Source organism: Sparus aurata, chromosome 10 (assembly GCF_900880675.1).
Source record: "Sparus aurata chromosome 10, fSpaAur1.1, whole genome shotgun sequence".
In the NCBI taxonomy this organism is placed as follows: Eukaryota; Metazoa; Chordata; class Actinopteri; order Spariformes; family Sparidae; genus Sparus; species Sparus aurata.
The window spans coordinates 17,103,508-17,122,289 of record NC_044196.1 but is presented as its reverse complement, the minus strand read 5'-3'; the positions used below and the strand labels follow the sequence as shown (position 1 = coordinate 17,122,289).

At 42.9% G+C, this 18,782-nt stretch overlaps 1 protein-coding gene across 4 annotated transcripts in view; it reads right to left on the bottom strand.

Annotated features, from left to right (window-relative positions):
• Positions 1–805: 805 nt before the first annotated feature.
• The window catches only part of pacs1 (phosphofurin acidic cluster sorting protein 1), a 70,237-nt gene continuing 52,260 nt past the window's right edge, over positions 806–18,782 (bottom strand). For 3 of the 4 annotated variants that reach the window (XM_030430698.1, XM_030430696.1, XM_030430700.1), the window contains exons 8-24: positions 16,642–16,701; positions 14,600–14,760; positions 14,100–14,193; positions 12,301–12,384; positions 11,927–12,048; positions 10,973–11,108; positions 10,569–10,673; positions 10,325–10,431; positions 9,434–9,588; positions 9,084–9,194; positions 8,890–8,992; positions 8,756–8,798; positions 8,619–8,661; positions 8,380–8,521; positions 7,234–7,472; positions 6,853–6,972; positions 806–6,739 (exon numbers count right to left, since the gene is read on the bottom strand). In XM_030430698.1, the coding sequence (XP_030286558.1) occupies positions 6,621–6,739; positions 6,853–6,972; positions 7,234–7,472; positions 8,380–8,521; positions 8,619–8,661; positions 8,756–8,798; positions 8,890–8,992; positions 9,084–9,194; positions 9,434–9,588; positions 10,325–10,431; positions 10,569–10,673; positions 10,973–11,108; positions 11,927–12,048; positions 12,301–12,384; positions 14,100–14,193; positions 14,600–14,760; positions 16,642–16,701 (1,944 nt within the window). In that variant the 3' untranslated portion in view covers positions 806–6,620. The remainder of the gene's footprint in view (positions 6,740–6,852; positions 6,973–7,233; positions 7,473–8,379; positions 8,522–8,618; positions 8,662–8,755; positions 8,799–8,889; positions 8,993–9,083; positions 9,195–9,433; positions 9,589–10,324; positions 10,432–10,568; positions 10,674–10,972; positions 11,109–11,926; positions 12,049–12,300; positions 12,385–14,099; positions 14,194–14,599; positions 14,761–16,641; positions 16,702–18,782) is intronic. The other variant, XM_030430697.1, reaches the window with a different exon arrangement.

The following is an 18,782-nucleotide window of genomic DNA, read 5'->3' as shown; positions in this document are numbered from 1 at the left end:
TGTTATTTCTTCACTTTCTGTTGCTAATTTAACTTCATTTTTGAATGTTCTTTACTAAAACTTTTACATACTGCACCTTTAAAAGATAGGTGACATGATATTATCACTATTACAGACTATCTAACCTTGTTTTAAACGTACTGTAAGCATTTGAAATGGAGGGACCGCTAAAAAGTTAAACAGGTTTTTCCACAGATCAGGATGTATGTGGAAGTGAGTTCTCTTGCTTTGCTCATACTCTTTGTGCTTCGATCTCTGGTCAGCAGAGGCCCCATTCAAAGACTGTGAGGGGACCCACTGTGTGCCACTGACCTGCTTCATGTACATCATGTGCCCTATTTATTTACAGTCACAGACTTTCACTATTTTAACAGCTTATCCCCAATAAAAAGCACTTTAGGGTTTCTGATTCTCTTTAAAGTAAAACCAATGTATTATTGTTGTGCATGATAAGTCAAAGCTCTGTGGTTGTTTATTAACTTCTCCTGGCAACCCCATTTGTTTTGTGATTTTCTGAGGTTATATCTTTTGTTTATCCTACTATGAAAAAAGCTAGCTATAAAATTACTTTTATATATTGCAACCACCAGTTTTGGCCACATGTGAATTTTTTTTTTAGTTCTGACTTTAAAGTCAGAATTCTGAGAAAAAAGTCAGAATTCTGACTTTAATCTCAGAATTCTGACTTTAAAGTCAGAACTAAAAAAAAAATTCACATGTGGCCCTAATCCTCTTCCGTAGTATACAGAAGCTTTTCACACACACAGAACATACATAAATATCTATGAATAAACAAGAGACTGAGTTACAAATCAGGAATATTTTTATTTTAAAAAACAAATGAAACAATAAACACTTCCACTTTTCATCCCACATCTGCTTGATTTGACAAACGTAATCATGAAAAAGCAGTACTACAAAACATGTCAAATCAAGAAAAACAAAAAAACAAACTAGAATACAATATAACAAGTACTATCTGATATGTACAAGCATTGAAGTTTATTATAATTATTGTTATAGGCAAAAGGCAAAAAAGCTGAAGACTGCTGCTGAAGAAACGATGGCATGTGCAAAAATACTCTCCACGAGTCCACAAGCTTAGGGACGCTCTGCTCTGAGCAGGAGCTCGTCAGGCAGAAATCTACTGCTTTCGTAGGCAAATCTTGTTCCCGTGAGGACAGACAGCAAAAATGTACAAGCTGTGAGGCAATGGGGACAATATCATTGAAGCTAAGCTTGTGGAAGCCTGGTGAAGACTGTCATCATCAGAGGGACACACAGTATATCTGGACAGTGGAGAGAAAAGACACTGCTGATCACTGACGGAGATTATTGACGGACCAAACAGCTCCTAATCTCTAACCACGACTAGTCAAGGACAGAGGAACCATTGTTACACCGGCACGAACACACACACACACACACACACACACACACACACACACAGGTACAGATACAGGTAAAAACACAGGAAGAAGGTTCAAGACTTACAGAGAGACCAACCAGCGTTTTCAAAGAGACTCTAGAAAAACATGTAAACGGTAAGAATGAGCGGGAAAGATGTCTTAAAGACGAGAAAAAAGCTGCAGAACGTGGCTGTTCAATTAAAAAAAAAAAAAAAAAAAAAAAAAAAGCATTCATTTCCTCCGAACACTGAAATGATGACTACATGACAAGGATCACTTTGTTGTTAATGTGTTATCAGCAAATCCCCCCCCAAAAAACACCACAAATCTATCTGAATATAATCACAAGTTCTTCACATTGTAGTTTTGGCAGTGATTTTGTTTTTAATGCCTCTCTTTTCCGAGTATTTCCGAGTCAGCTGACCTTTCTTCACCTGCGAGCAAAAGAGGCGTCGATACACTACGACTCCGTACAAATTCAGGAAAAAGTAGTTTAGATTCACATCGTTGCAATAATTAGGCTAACAACACTACAAGGCAGAGAGCATTTTGAGTTAGTAGAGGTCGTCTCTAACAGCAGACACAAGATCACGGACCCTCCTTACTTAGTTCAATAAAAAGAAAAAAAAATAATCAGGCATTTCATTCCAAAATGTTACGTAACCGTCAGAGAAAATTCTTTTTGAAATCTAAATTTACTTATCTGATTTAAAAAGTGGTACCCATTCATAATAAAGCATACTTTACCTAAACATTTTCTCAGCTGTCACTAATGACGCCATTAAAGGTTAAAGGTGCAATGTGGAAGAATTTGAATGAAAAATATTATAAATATTTGTATGTTGTTGCCAAAGCACCCTCTGAAGTTATAGAATGCTACACAGCTAGCCGCTTTGTTATGATTGTAAACAACACCGATGCTCCCCTCGGTGCTCCGACACTCCCCGAGTCAGCCAATAGATGTGCTGGCTGCGCAGCTAACTGAGCTAACTAGCGCTAAAGTTAGCAGCACTTGTCGGTTTGTCTGACAGGTGGAAAATGTCAACATATTGAAGAGATCAGCAAGACGCTCTTCAGTTTTGGGTTGCCAGGTTCTGTTTAAGGATCCTTTTGGTTTATCTACAGTCTACAATCCTACTAAATTATACTACAGATCTTCTTTATAAGTTGTTTTACTTATAAACACAAACAAGTACAGGCCTAACAACTTAATGTAATGCAGAAAAACCCTTTTTATAATTACCTACCAACAGTATTTTTTTATGTTTTGGCCACATGGGGGCAGTAGAAACAAACTGTGAGGACAACACTCACATATGATAATTTTATAAAATTATTATTGTGTGCAATTTAGCAAAAACTTGCTGTTGTAAAGCTACATTATTGTTCATTTTGAGTCACGTTTGTGGCCACCTATGTCCAATATGCACCCTCTTTTTAGCTCAGGGAGGTAAACATCTGTCTCTTTAGCTGATAAAAGCTCCACAAAGTTCACCAGCTGGTTGCTAACTTTCTTTGTCTTCCATTTGGTGCAGGGAAGGTTGTGTACAGTTGGTATTGTGGAGCTCTTCTGGTTAAAATCGTCTGGAAAAGAGGCTGATGAAAGTCACAAGGTTGAAACAAAAGAGTTAAGTTGCACGCTCATTAACCAAAACAATGAGCTGAAAGAAACTAAAACGCTCAACGGCTTGAAAGATACTGAAGAGTTGAGTAATATCGCACTTCTTTGTGGTACATGAAGACACTGTGTAATAACAATGGGATTCTCCATTGAAACTTGGCCTTACAACCTGGCAACCCAAACATTTTTTAATATAGTCTTAAACAATATATTAATATTAAGGGTTTTACATTGTAGAAATTCAGATTTCCACGTATTCTTTTATTATAAACCAGTTCTATATGCTGTACAAATGTAAAAGTATCAAAACGCTGCTCCATAGAGAAATGTACACAGGCTGAATTCAGAAACAGTGAAATAGGCTGTTGGGTGGAGTCTGTTCAGGCTTGTGACAGCTGACCAATGGGATTTTCAGGATATGTGGTCTTAAAGAGACAGGAGCTAGAAAACAGAGGGTGAATAGTAGTGTTGCAGCAATAGACAGTATGAGGAAAATAATTGTTTTTTTCAGCATGTAAACATTTGTCCAGTAAACACCCAATCTGACAACGAGCACGATGAGGAACTTTTAATGAAGTCATTAGCGGCCAATTAAGAACATTCTCTAAGTATGAGTTAATCTGAAGCGGTACCAGGATTTTTCCTTGCAAAGGTCTTAAGATTCAGTTCTGTTTCAAAACAGCAAATTGTGCCAATAAAATACATTTTTAAGAGCGAGTGTAGGTATTTTGGAATGAAATGATGAAGCAACCTCAACGTGAAACTACAGTACATCAACGCTCACTGATATTCAGTGACCCGTCAGTCAGTCCGTCTGTCGAGCCCTTCGCCGTTCGTCAGCAACACAAGTGAGAAACTTCAGTTTTCGCGGTGATGAGCTTCCACCGGCTGTTTGTCTTGGTGTTGTGTGTCAGATATCTCAAATATGACGTCTGTTTTAGGCCAAATAACACCAATTTATTCAATTACAGTGACACATAACGTTTCATGTGCCTTAAGACTCAGTCGAGCCGGTGACATACGAGCTGTTAGCCGCCGCTCGCTGTGAAAACCTCGCGTCACGGGTGCTGTCCGACAGAAAGACGAGGCCGAGACGTGCTGCTGACACCACAACTGTAACACTGAAATATCGAAAAATTCCCTAATCTACTTTCAAAAAGAGACTTCAAATCAAGACGTTGGCATTAACACTATTAAAAAAAAAAAAGAAAAAATCTTGCTAATACTTGACTGGAGATGGAGAGCGTTACGATGTAGGCGACACAAGGCAGAGCTCCACGGCTTTTTAGAACCATTATCACGAAACCGCTGTTGCAGATACATTCCTGGATTTGCACAGAATCAAATCACTTGAATTTGAAAAAAAAGCAGATTTTGTTGAAGGTTTTGTTTGGTTTTCAAAGTGTAGTTTAGTGGTGGGGGGAAAAAAATAAAAAATAAAGCTGCGTTCGCCTTGTGCCGAGCTACAACGTAAACAAGACAACCACTGCAGCTTTTGCAGCCCTAATCTGATGATCGATGATAACGACCATATCATCAACACATAGTGCCAACACACACACACACCACACACACACACCACACACCACACACACACACACGCATGCCCTCTGTCACATAGTAGAAAAAGTATTCCTCCTATTTTTGTTTTTGACAACATTACAATTATTTCACCACACACACACACACGCGCACACACACGTGTTACCAGTTACTGTACACTCACTAATCACCTCACGACATCGTAGAGAAAGCGAGAAGCAGACCTGTGCCAAAGTAACGGCAATGACTCCTGCTCCTCCTGATAAAATGAAGGTTGTTCAGGAGAAGAGAAAAAAACAGAGGCGCTTTAAAAAGTTTGATTTTTAAACAGGTCCGCTGTTTTTCACCGAATAGGGGCAAACGGCATTGTGCTTTTATTGCAGGTGATTAAAGGAACAGTTCACCCTGAAAGTGAAAATTCAGGTAGTGTCGTCATCAGCTAAACATTTCTGTTTCAATTTTTTGGCTCCTCACGGGTCGTCTGGAAATGTCTCCTAAAGCCCAGAGATCCCAAACTGATCCCCACTTCCGGAGGGCTGTGCACAGGGGCTGTTAGCAGTAAAGGTTAGAGCCTTAAAAAAAAAAAGGGTCTGAATAATGTCTATTGAAATCAATTTGAATCTCATTTGTTCACTTGGATCACGCCAGACGAGCTGTATGAAGCCATGTTGTGTTTCTTTTCAGCAGCTTTTCTACGTTTTCAAACAAGTCCCCATCTACTGCTGTTGTTCAGGAGAACGCTGCAACGCCGTTTCTCCAGAAATGTTTTGTGGACTGCGAAACTTCACCTGACTTTCCATCAAAATGTTGTTAAGTGCATAATGACTTTAATTTCCATTTTTTGGACGAATTAATCCTTCAACTCCTGCTTTTTTGTATAGACAAAAAGCAGTGTTCACGTGGGGAAAGTTTTAGTCTGTTTTAAATATGCATTTTGTTGTTACATGTCGCACATTCGGTCGGCTCCGCTTTTTCATCTATTTTTCACCGGCCGCACTCTGCAAACGCACCGCTGTGTATTCATAAGTGCATAGCAAATGAGAAGAAAACTGCACGTTAACATCAGCTCCCGCCCTGAAATCCTGGAACTCTTCACAAAAAAGGTACACTACGCATCACATGACAGCTTTAAAGGGAAGGCTTTTTTTTTTTCTTCTTTTTTTAAACTATTTTTCACTAGAGCACAATTTTAAAAAAAAGACACTTCCCCTTTTTTAGATATCATTTTGTTTCTTGTTTTTTTTTTTTACTTTTCTGAAAGGAAACGTTTGGCATTGACATCCAAATGACTTTGTTTTGGTACAGACAAAATATTTTTAAAATCATATGGAAGCCCTTGAAAAATTAAAGTAAAGAAAGAATGAGTTTTTAGTGAAGGGGCTTCTGCGAACATGTGGAGGAAATTCGTCACATGCAGACCTTTTCTTTTTTTTTTTGTGAGCAGAGGAGACGTTTTCTTTGTGTTTTCACTGGCTCATGCAAAACACTGAAGCCCTGTCGCGTTGTTTTATTTTTGTTATTTCGAGTTTTTTTTTTTTTTTCCCTGGCACATGAGTGGTGTAATCTGTTAGTTCGGAGCATGCACGTGTGGATTGGGGGGGGGGGAGGATTGTGACATTGAGGGGGTTTTCGGGCTTGAAATTGGTGAGTCGTCGCATGCTGTTGCATTCCATAGAACGGAAACGTAAATGGCAGTTGGCTAATAAACTTGTGCTGTAAGCCCCTTGTGGACGCACACGCACTCACACATACTGTACATTCACGTGTGCATGCACACTCGCCACACAGACACACACAAACACACACACACCAAAAGGGGCGTTAAAGTGACGAGTAACGGCGCTGCACCCCAACACCTCCCTCCTCTTCATCTCCCTCCTGAAAGAGAAACAAACCGACTTTAGCCAAACTGAAGAAAGAAATGAGTCCAGCCCGTCTTCTCTCAGCCCTGCAGGTGCTGAGGGGCGGGGTCTTTGCGCAAACGCGTGACGGGATCGAGGAAAGACGAAGGTCAAGTCAGGGTCAGAGGAGTCGGCGGGTGCCCGGCCCTAGGAGGGAGGCTTGCTGTAGCCAAAAAGTCCGACAGGTAGGTATTTGACGTGAGTCGGCCACTGAGCGGCCAGCTGGAAGAACTTCACGTCGTTCCACTCCACGCCGTCTATGGACACTGGAGGGAGACACAAACACTCTGAATCACAGGGTGACGGTGGGAGATAAACACCTAAACCAACATGTGTAGGAAAATGGAGGCGAAGGAAAGTCCCGATCGCTGAAGGTTACCTTTCAGGATGGTCTGCTGCTGCTTGGCGGAGCAGATGAGTCGGCTGATGCCTTCGATGACCTGGCTCTTCGAGTCCACGTCCCTCTCCTTTGGCTTCTTTCCCAAGAAGATGGTGGGAACTGAATACAGGCAGAGAGGCACATTGTAAAAGCTGTGTGTGTGTGTGTGTGTGCGAAGAAAACAACCAGTTAGTTTTTCTCTCAGGGCGTCTGTATGATCTCTGTATTGATTGATTTAATTGTTTTCCTCCCTGACCGCCGCTGAATGCAGTCTGTAAAACTGCTTACAAACTCTTAACGCTGTTTATTTGCTGTAGTTTCTCTCCATGTATCCCAGAACGTGAAATGAAAGACTCTTCTCACGTGATAATCCTCTCTCACCTTTCTTGTTCTTCTCCTTGGTGACCACGGTCATGGCCATGGTGCTGACCTGGGCCTGCGGCTCGGTGCCGCCCCCGCCTGGTAGCCTGCTGACCTGCAGCGAGCGGAAGGCGCTCTTCAGCGTGTTCTTGCAGCCCGTGTCGCGCCGCTCGCCCTCCCGCCTCTTCTCGGCCAGCGAGGCCAGCCAGTAGTCCACCTGCAGGCCGATGGCGTCCACGCCGTGAGACATACTGGGGCTCCTGTGGGGCAGGAAGTGTTGGTGAACACCAAAACAAAAGCACGAGGATCGCTCTGAGCAGCCCTCCTTTTATTTATCCAGAGAAATGTTTTTAGCAGCCTTCCTTTTATTTATCCAGAGAAATGTTTTTAGTCAGCCTCTGCAGCACCTGATCTGAAACATTTGTAATTTGCACCGAATAAATTCTGCAGAGGCGGAAATGGACGGATCACAGCTGCAGTCTGTCTGGCTCTTCAGAGAGAGAACGCAGCAAAAGAAATCATCTGAATCAAAGACATGAAAACACGACTGAAGTATCAAAGACTCCCACGCTTCTTTAGAACTGGTTCCCAGTCAAGCTAAATTGGTGCAGGGAGCAAATATGCAGCGCAGTATTTAAAGTAACAGCCACATTTTGGTACTTTACAGAAACATGTATTGTGTTAAAGGGATAGTTTGGGTTTTATGAGGTACTAACATGACAGAACAGTGGAGCTGCTGCACTACAGAGGCCCTGATTGGTTAGTTTAATGGGATCATTTGCTGACCTTCATGTTAGTTTGGATTCGCTAAAGGCAAACAATTACAAACTAACCAATCGAGGCAACTCAGACCACCAACTCGTGTGTTTTGCCAGGTGAGAAGTCTGTGGCTTTGGAGGGAGCAATTTACTGGCTTCAGTTCCCCGCCTGACAGGAAAAAGCAATGAAAATATACTGACATTGATTTTCTTTTTTAAGAAGCTCTGTAAGTGCCTCCGACATTGATCTATAGAAGTTCATGTTTATTAATGAATCTCTAATTTTTTTTATGCAAAAAGCGAGCCTGCAGTCGACCTGGATCAGCCACAATACGCTGGAGAACACGGCAGGTCCACATCGTATGAGAAGAGAAGCAGGAAGAAGAGAAAGACAGGATGTCAGTCTTACCCTTGTACCGTCAGCACGCTGCCCATGGAGGGGGAGGAGGGGGGCGTGGCCGCTTCTTTAATCATCCCTGTGGGTGAGCCGTGGGAGGGGGGAGACGTGGAGGGGACGGCCAAGCTCACCGCCACGCCCTCGTCCATGTCGCCTTGACGACCGGAACAAAAAAAAAAAAAAACATGATCATGTCGTCAACAGCCAAATCAATTTAAATTCAGCGTAAGGTGTTCAAGCCATTTCCTCACCTGTTGGCGACTGACCAGACTCGATAAGACCGACCTTCACCACCTGGAGAATAAGAGGTGATGTGAGCTAAAATGATCAGCAGCAATCTATGTGTCAGACTTCTTTTGGCAGCTTACTGCGGGAGTAAAAATCTTACCCCTATGAAAGGAATAAACTTCTGGTAGGAGTCTTCATCTCGCCTGCAAACGGAGAGAAAAGAACAAGAGAACAGTTGAGGAAACATGAAACAGAGTGGATGAAGCCCGGCTCGTGTTTCGCTTCCGTACTCACGTCCTGTGTTTGCAGGTGAGCATGGCCTCGGCGATGGGCAGCTGGTGTGTGACCGTGGCGCCGCTGATGTACTGGGCGATCCTTGCCGCTACATCCAACTGGTCTGGAAGAGACAGAAATTACACAACATTCACTCACAAATTCTTACAAACGCCCCCCCCCCGCAGAGATTGTTTATCCTCGGCGTGACGTACCCGTCTGCGGCGGCTCGGAGCGGCTGAACACGTCCCGCCACGCTCCGTCGAGGAAAGAGGAGCTGTAGCGATTGTCGAGGGCGCCGAGGTGCTTGGCGACCGGGTGGGAGCCTGATGGAGGAGAAGAGGACGGGATTCTGATTAGAAGTGCAACAATAAAACCACAAATTCAAAACAGCACGTCACCCCTCGAAGATAAAAAATAGCTTTTTATGAGGTGTAACTGTATCTCATCTTATCGGAAAAAACATTCGATGCTCGCCAGCGTTCCCGGCTGTAAAACCATGCCGCAGCGTGACTCTGCAAGAAACAGGAGCTTTCACTGAAAACTTGAGCAGGGCTGTCTTTACCCAGAGGCACCACCAGGAAGCGCATGTGATTGAGCCAGTCGGACGTCTTGTTGGCGAGCTGGGTGACGAAGAACTGCAGGATGGCTCCCAGGTAGCTCTGGCTGCCCACCGCCGCCACCTTCACTGCTCTGGGCATGGACGAGTTACAGTTACAGCTGCAGGGACACAGAATTAGAGAGAGAGAGAGAGAGAGTCATGTTATCGAGTCTGGAACTTCATCACACTGTCTCATCCATCACAGCCATCGACGAACACCTACGGTAAACGGTGGACACGAGAAAACAAATGATACTGCGTACTGATCCGCCACCAGTCCCTCAACAAAGAAATTCAACTTTTAGGACGTTTAAAAGTGGGACATTTAAAGAGTTCGCTATATGAAATAATGGAAACTGTCGAGGTGATGTATCTGTAATCACTGACAGGGACAGAGATACATTTTTTTAGCCTTAGCCTCAAAAAAAGTACGTCAGAAAATGGTGAAAATGTCAAATGTGACGTCTTTAAATTCCTGGTTTTGTCTACGGAATTAATCAACTACGGAAGCCAAGAACAGGCAAACTTGCGATTATCTTTTTTTTTTAGATGCCGTTATCGAGATTACAAATGAATTATTTCATTATCTTGCTTTCACAATGGTAATGTCTTGAGATAATGAAATAATTAACTTCCGAGCTGGGATAACGGCATTAAATAAAAGATGATAGCGAGCACAGTCTCTTCTCGGCTTCCGTACTTGGTTTGACAAAACAAGGGATTTAGAGATGGAGAGAAAAGGGTGAAACAAAGGACAGAAAACAGACAAAGAGTCCTCCTGCAATCTCAAGGATGCTAACTCCTCTCTTGTGTGTGTGTGTCTCGGTGTGCGTTTGCTGTGTGATAAACGCTCACAATTTCTGGATGCGGGTGAGCACGGCCGACAGCACCGCCTGGATTTCGGCCGCCGAACACGTGCAGACCACCGGGTACCTCTGCACCTGGAGCTGCTCTGCAACGTACTGCAAACACACACAGAGTATAAACGTTTGAGGAAAAACACCAACACACATACTAACACACAAACAAACACACACACACACACACACACACACACACACACACACACACATACACACACACACACACTCAGTCTTACCTGCCCCTGCCAATCGGTGCCGTTGACCAAGATGAGGCTCTCTGGGAGCGCCGAGTCTGACAACAAGATCTGGTTCAGCTGGTCGTACACCACCTTCCTCAGCAGCTACACACACACAGACACACACACACACACACACACGCTGAGTACATAAACCCCCCTACAGTCATACATTTACTGTGCAGATGACTCATCAGCACATACATAATTCATCCCTGAGCTCGGGGCGAGTCATAGATTATCAGGATCCCTTCTTTACTTTGTGAAGAGACAAGGGGAGTGGGCGGAGGAGGACGGAGCACAAAGGCAGCGACAGTGTAAATCCCTCCGTGGGAACACTGACGCACGACGTGACGATTTTATTCTCGTGTGCCGGGTTAAAATGACGCTGGAGCCGAACGTACCGGCGTGCTGTGTCCCAGCTCCGGGGATCTCTCCGAGTCGGAGCTGTTGGTCCGCTCGCTCAGAGGTTTGGACAGCTGTCGCTCCTTCATGGGAGTGCTGACGCGCTTCTGTCTGGGTGTGTGGCCTCCGTCCAACCTGGGGGGGGAGAAAAAGCAGGCATCAAGTGACATCATGCATCTCCAAAATATTCAGTTTGAAAAGCAGACACTGGACCAGACGGCATTTCTGTCTTCTGGACGCACACGTGAACCTGTGATCATTCGTTCTTGCTGACAAAAAGCAGTGAACCCAAAAGTCACCTATACAAATAGTTCTTAAGTAAAAGTGTTAAAGAATCAGTATTTTTTAATCAATTGTGGATAAAATAAATACTTTTCTTTTTGAAAAGCCATGTTGCTAATGCCGTCTTTGCATCAGCAGCGCCAACAGTAATACCGCAGGGAAACTCTGTGTGGGAGGAAAGTCGAGAAGTCGTCCGTTTCCACTTGAATTTGTTTGTGTTTTTGTCTATTTGCATGTTTTTCCTGAAGCGGCAGCGCCTTGAGCTCTCAGGGCCACCGTAGTTGAGGCTTCCCAGCTGCTGGGTCGATTGTTTTTCATGAGGAAATGACACGACGTTCGAGGAGTGAAAGATAAAGTAAAGAGTGACGGTGATCTCTGGAAACGCGACTATATTAAAGGGGCACTACGTAGTTTTGGAGATAAATTCAAACTCTGAATTTTAATATTCAAAATATCAATGAGGTAATAATACAAAATCAGAGATATTTATTTAATAAACAAGGTCCCCAGAACACTGTTTGAGGCTAGAAAGGTGGCAGGGTCCGCCACAAATAAACAAAGTAAAACAGTATGAAACTGTGTTTGTTAATAAAGATCTTTCTCTTCTCATTAAAACTACAGACTGCTCCTTTAAAAGTGTTCCTTCATAATGGTTTCGGCTGATTGGTTACCTCGGCGATGGCATGGCCTGCGTTTCACTCTTGCTGCTCTTCAGGGGCGTCCGGGGTTTCTCTGCCACGGACACCATGATGCTGGGGCCCACCTCAGCAAACAGCTCCTGGTCTGTCAGCTCCTACACACACACACACACATACACACATTAAAACACATACAAAAAGACAGACTGTCGGCGTCAGACAAAGATACGGGCAATCTTAAAGGCATCATCTCCGACACTCCATCACTTCTTGTTTCTCCGTCTCTCTCAGTCCGTCTCACTTACGGCGCAGATGGCAGCGAATCCCCACTCGGAGGGAAATTAACGATGGATCCCAACGCACCATTAATACTCTCTCCATCACACCACACATTACAAGAGTCGTACCAGTGTGTCGGTCTCAGACAGCGCCTCCTCCAGGTTGCGGCTGCGGGAGATTTTCATCTTCTCTAGAGGAGGCTGCTCTCCCTGCTGGAAAGATGAGGGAGCGAGAGTGACTCTACAGGCTGATAACAAAAAACATCCTTATTAATCTAAAATAACAGCAGCTCTGTGTGCAAATTATATGCAAAATTTCCCAAATCTGAAATGAAAGCAGATTCGACTAAAACATCTTTTCAGGAAGTGTGCCGACACTCGTCTCGGGCGCTGAGAGGCTCACTTCAGTGTTACTACGAGAGGAGGAGACATCCAGTGAAATCCATTCAGCCCGACCGCATTAAACACACTTCTGACTGAGCAGATGGCGGCCGTCAAAGAGGAGCTATTAGATTTCCGCTCCATCGAGGAAACGTTTTGTCAAATCTTATATTCACACGCCGCTTCACCCCCCTGCTGGGCGATTTTCACGGCCGTCACATTCTGGATATTCAACACATCAGCGAGGAGTCGCATGTTGTTTTCGCAGACTCTCACACTATTTCATGTCACTGTGTGTGTTTTGTTCCAATGTGTGAGTATTATTTTATCCTGACACATGTAAACTGTGAGTGTGAAGCTCTGTGGGAAATGTTTTTTTTTAATAAGATTTAAAAAAAAAGCACAAAAAAAATGCTAAGTAAGCCAATAATATTTATTCTAACACATAAACATATGTGAACCAATCAAATAAATTAATAGTAAACATGTAAACAATACTGTTTTCTTGGGTTTTGTTATAGATTTATAGTTTTTTAATAAAAAATAATAAACATGTAAACAAACATATTTTTATTCATTTTTATGGGTTTGCTAAATATTCATTATAATTTTTTAAATTTAAAATATAATAATGAATGTTCAAATCTATTATAATATTATTAAAGGTTTGTCTACATATTCAATATAATTATACAAAAATATATTAAGTGTGAAAAACCCCATAAAATAATTATGTATGTATTTATTGTTATTTCTATTTAAAAAATAATAATATACCCATCAAACCCATAAAGACTAACACTAAAAATGTAAACGAAGCTATCTTTATGGTTTTGTTTACATATTTAATTAATTTCATATTGATCTTTACGATTTGTTTACATAAACAGATATTATAATTACATTTTTTTTGTTTTATTCGCATTATACTTGCCTATAATATGCACAAACATTATATACAGATGATAAAGGAGGAACAACGGAGGAAACTGTTTTGATTATACTGTTGTTGATGAAAAACTAAATAAAATTAAGTTTAAAAAAAACTGTCAGAGATTTGGTTGAGTTTAAGGGTTAAAATCAATAATTAATAATTCACCTTAATGGTTTATCACACTCATAAAATGCATATGATGAGCAGATTCCTTCTCAGACAGGGATGAAGAGGAATCATTATCCAGTAACTCACTGGAATCTTGTGTAACAGAAATATGTTTTCTCCTTTTCTTCACTGTTGGAACCCCTTAGGTTTATTATTCATGTGATCATAAACATAACATAAAGTAGAAATGATGGCCATAACACAGATTTAAATTCATTTATAGAGAATCTTTCTGCTTTTATGTAGTCGTGGGTGTGTTGGCCCTGTAACACCTGTTCATGTGAGGTCTTGTTGTAAAGTCAGACGCCCTTTGGGGACAATGAAGTTTTACTGCTCTCAGCTCCCGCTGAGATAGAAAAATGATCCGAAACAAAGCACCACAGTCGTTCAGGTTTCCTTGAGCACCCCGCAGCTCACATAAGTGAAATTTCTTTGAGTCACTTACCGGACTGAAAGGGTCTCGACCCAAACTGCCTTTGCTGTTCAGGCTGCCGATCTCCGTCTGCGAGCTGGACTGGGACATCCCCTCAAAGAACGGCCTGGAGACACGGACACAAAACCAGAAAACTTTACTGACGCAGCAGCCGTTAGAACTGAAGTTGTGGTTTGTAATTGATGGATTCCAGGTTAGCTGACCCGGTTCTGGCTAATGTAAACCTCAAATAATCCTCAGTATGTATATGTGAGAGCACTGAGCTGGTTTCACCAACAGAGGGGGCTCTGGAGTGTCAGTGGAGACCAGTGAGTCCTAACAGTGTGTACGCAGGTACTGCAGGTGTGAAGCAGGCAGCACCGACATGTTCAGATAGACGTGAGTATCTTTGAATTTTTCATGGAACATCATTAGCTTCCACAGTCTGGTATCTAGCTCCTGGGAGTCATCATGACATTTCACCCACAAAATGTACAGTACAAACTAGATATAATCTCAGCCTGCGCTGTTACCTCAGCTTAGGTTTGGGCGTGCTGAGGATGCTGTCGGTCTCCTCCATCTCCGGCCCGCTGTCGCTGGGGTTGTACATCTCCAGACTGTCGTACAGCTCGTCCAGGTCCTCCTCCACCTCCTGGATCTGCTCCCTGGACACGTGCTCCAGGCCGAACCCAACCTGGACGACACACACACACATACAGGCGAGACAAGTGACCAACAGACACGTGCACAGAGTGAAAACACACTTCGGTCACGCAGCCATCCTTATCTGATCTTCTCGTAACAGAGGAGAGATATGATGATGTCAGCAGCGGTAATAATAAACAGCAATCTGAGATTTCACTCGCAGTGAAAGTAAAAGTGAAAGAAGACGGATGTTTACGTCTCGCAGTGACCTGTTTAACAAGAGATCCTAATCATCAGAGTCCCTGTTCCAATATGATACTGTAGCCATGTCACACTTGTATCTTTGTCTGATAGCACTTTATATCAGGGAACACATATTAACCATTAACAAGTTGCTTATTAGCATGCATGTTTGTAGCTCATTCGCTCTATGAGTCATCTTTAAGCGTTTGTTCTTCACTGATTCAACTGTGGAAACTGTTTGGATTCAAATGAATGTGCACCTCCCTCCGGCAGCCCCCTAATGTCCGCAGAAGATTGCTGTTTACATGATCGTGCAAGAGCAGCCGGCAGCCAGTACATGGAACATGGCGGCAACACTGCTACTATGTCTGATCTGATTATCTAAACCTTTTAATTTAGACACGTTATGCTCATTTTCACTCTTTTAGACTCCTCCTCCTGAATACACAGTGTCCTCTGATTGGTCCGCTCACACACGCCCGAGCCAGCATTGCTCACAACAACAACAGCGCAGCCGTGCTGAATAAATTCGTACGTGCCAAACTAGCATTATGAAACTGTGTGACAAGGTGACGTAGTGTGATGTCACAAAGTCACAGGGTTAAAGGCGGGACTACTGACGAGGTGTTTCAGGAGCCGTGTTTTCTGTGGGAGAGAGGAGCTTCTGTTGGTATTACGTTGACCTTATTCACTTTCAAGATCCTTTGCATGCACAATAGCCTATACAAAACACTGTGAGACAGGAAAAGAAGAGAATTATGCATAATAGCTCTCCTTTTAGCTAAGCGGGAAAACAGTAAATCAGATCAAGGTTGACTGTGGAATCTTTCAAGCCACATTTCCAAAAGTGGGATTAGTTGGGTTTAAAGCATTTACCGTCATCTGCTCGCATTTCTTTCTTATTTTAAACAGCACCGGCTGATCTCAGGTACTAATCATTGTTGTAATAAACTGGAATTATCCGTCTAGTAGCGTCAGTAGTAGAAGAAGTTAAAAAAAGTTAGAAGTAAGCAAGTTTTTGATACTTCAGTGCTAAATCCTGAGGGCACAAACTCGTGTACATCGATAAACAGTTTGTTTTTTATGTTATAGCAGCATAAAACCGGATAATAGAAATAAAACGGATGCGAAAAGATAAAAAAATAGATATAACTAATAAACAAAACATGATGCAGCAAAAAGCAAAGGCTTTAGGAAACATGTAGTGCCTCAGGGCTGCAAAATAACAGATATGTAGGCACACATTTTGGTTGGTTGGTAAACCACACAAACATCTACACGTTCACACAAGAGAAACACACACCTAAACACACACCCAAACAGACTCAGAGCGAGATCAAAACACACACATTTAAGCACCGACACATTAAATACGGACACATTTCTGTTCTATTTTAATCGACAGTGTTGTTTTTGTTTGAGCCGCCATCTGAATCTCGGCTATTCTGACACATTTCTCCCACACACACGCACGCACACACACACACGCACGCACACACACACACGCACACACACACACACACACACACACACACACACACACCTCCATGTCTTCAAAGGCTAAACTGAAATACATGTTTACTTTCGCAAAAGCACTCTCAACCGAGCACAAGCAGAAGTGGGGATGTGGGATATAGAGTGATATCAGGAAGGCAAAAGGGCCAAAAATCAAGGGAACAGCACCCACCTCATCTGTGACTTTAAACCTTTTCAGCAAGGCGACAAACTTCTGCTTGATGTTGGGTTGCTGCGGGGAGAGAAAATGAGAAAAAGGGAATGAGGACAGCGCGAGATATTCAGAAGATGGATGTTTGGGGATGTATGGCGTAGAAAAGCGATGACAGGAGCGGGATAGAGCGGTAATTTCCGAGCCCACTTTTCACGCTCGGTGGTTCAAAACAGCAGCAGTTAATGGATACAGCGGCAGGACATATTTCTGCGTGTCACATCAAGAAAAAAAGTGTTATCTATGCAGATGTTCGTGTGCTGGCTGCGCCTTGTGTTATCAAGCTGGAATGTGCGAGAGCGCTATCGAGGTTATCAAGTCGACGTCTCGCGTGGCAGATGTTCAGTGCACAAAGGGATGTTTGTTTATTTAACAAGATGAATTATTTGGGAATAGAGACGAGGAGACGTTATTAAAAGTGACTCAGCAGCTCAGGGCTCGAAAATTACAATCTTTTTCTCAACGTGACATTTGAAAAAGACTTGAAATATGAGTGTTAGCTAGACTCTTTTATTATTATCATTAAAGCAGCGGCTCTTTCAGCTGCATAATAATAACAATTTTTTTCTCACACTTTTTAAGACAATAGCAAAACTTACTTTAAATCTGCATCAGCTTATTTTAATTTCATTTAGGGCTAGTGGAAACAGGCTGTGAACATTAACCGCAACATTAGCATTCACTAAGAGTGGTGTTTCTGGCCACCAAATGAGTGCATGTCCAATATTCACTCTCTTTTTGCTCCATTTTTGGTCTCCACCATCTCCTGAAGGAAAATATTTTTGGCTCCTTAGCATCTTAATGCAGCGCCGTGTCCACCAGCTGGTCGCCAGCCGTGTCGGTCTGTTGTTTGGTGTTGCGCAATAACGGGATTTAAGTAAAGTTGCAGTAACACAGCTAAAAAAAAAAGCAACAGCTGGATTCTAACGCTCAAACAAATGGCGCTAAAACTTCAGTCCTCTACACATCTTAAAGGAAATGTTCACCCAAAAATGAACATTTAGACATCAACTCCATCCAATGCTGACGGACGATGACGATTGAAAACATTAAACAGTTTTAAAACATGCGTGAGCTCTGTTTATTTTCATGCTTTTTTAAAGGGGACTCCGGTGTAGAGTTAGCATCCTGTTTTTTTACCTTGACTTCACATGAAGCACTTTTCTGTAAACTGTGATGAACAGCGTCCTCTTATCAAAAGGAAACCCAACAACCTTGTTCGGAAGAAAACGTTAGTATAATTTGATAAATCCGAGTGTTTGTGGTGACATTCAGCTTTAAGCAAAGCTTTCATCCGCAACAGAAGTGGACGTCTGAGTGGCTGCAGAGAGCTGGAGTGTTTTTGGAGGTTGTGTCCCAATTTGCTGCTCGACAGTGGAGAGGGTCGACTTCATGCTGGACTCTGGGGATGTAAATGTTTCTCAATGTGTATGTCTGCAGTACAGGATGGGCGTCTGACGTAATTGCTTTCGAGTACGAGTTCTTCAACTGCAGCAGTGAAGAAATTCTGGTTCCTGTGTGTGTGTGTGTGTGTGTGTGTGTGTGTGTGTGTGTGTGCGTGACAGAGAGACAGCATGTGTGTTGTCCACAGGTGGTGGTGTTAGGGAGCAGCAGTGACAGTCTCATGGAGACCTCCACAGGAGTGCTCAATTAATGACCTGCTGGGACAAACTCCTGCTGCTACAACACACACACACACACACACACACAGACACACACAAACAGACACATTGCTTCCCTTCTGTCAAATAGCAGGTCCATTGTAATTTTCAGGGCTGCCCACAATTTTGTGTTAATCTGTGTTCCTGCTGAGTGTTTATGTGTGTGTTTGTGTATAAATACATAATGTCCGTGTGTGCGTGTGTGAGGAAGTGGTTAGTGTCATTGGAAGCGATTACGGTGAATTGTCTCAATGTTTTCTCCCCGGTAAATTGGCCTGAATAACATGTATTGAGAATGAGAGCGAGAAAATGGATTTATAGAAAACCAACAACAGGCGAGGGAGGGAGGGGAGGGAGGGAGGGAGGAGCAAATGATGTGGAGAGAGGTGGACAGGTTGAATGAGGTGAGGCTAGAGGCAGATGAGGGGGAGTCGGGTCGAA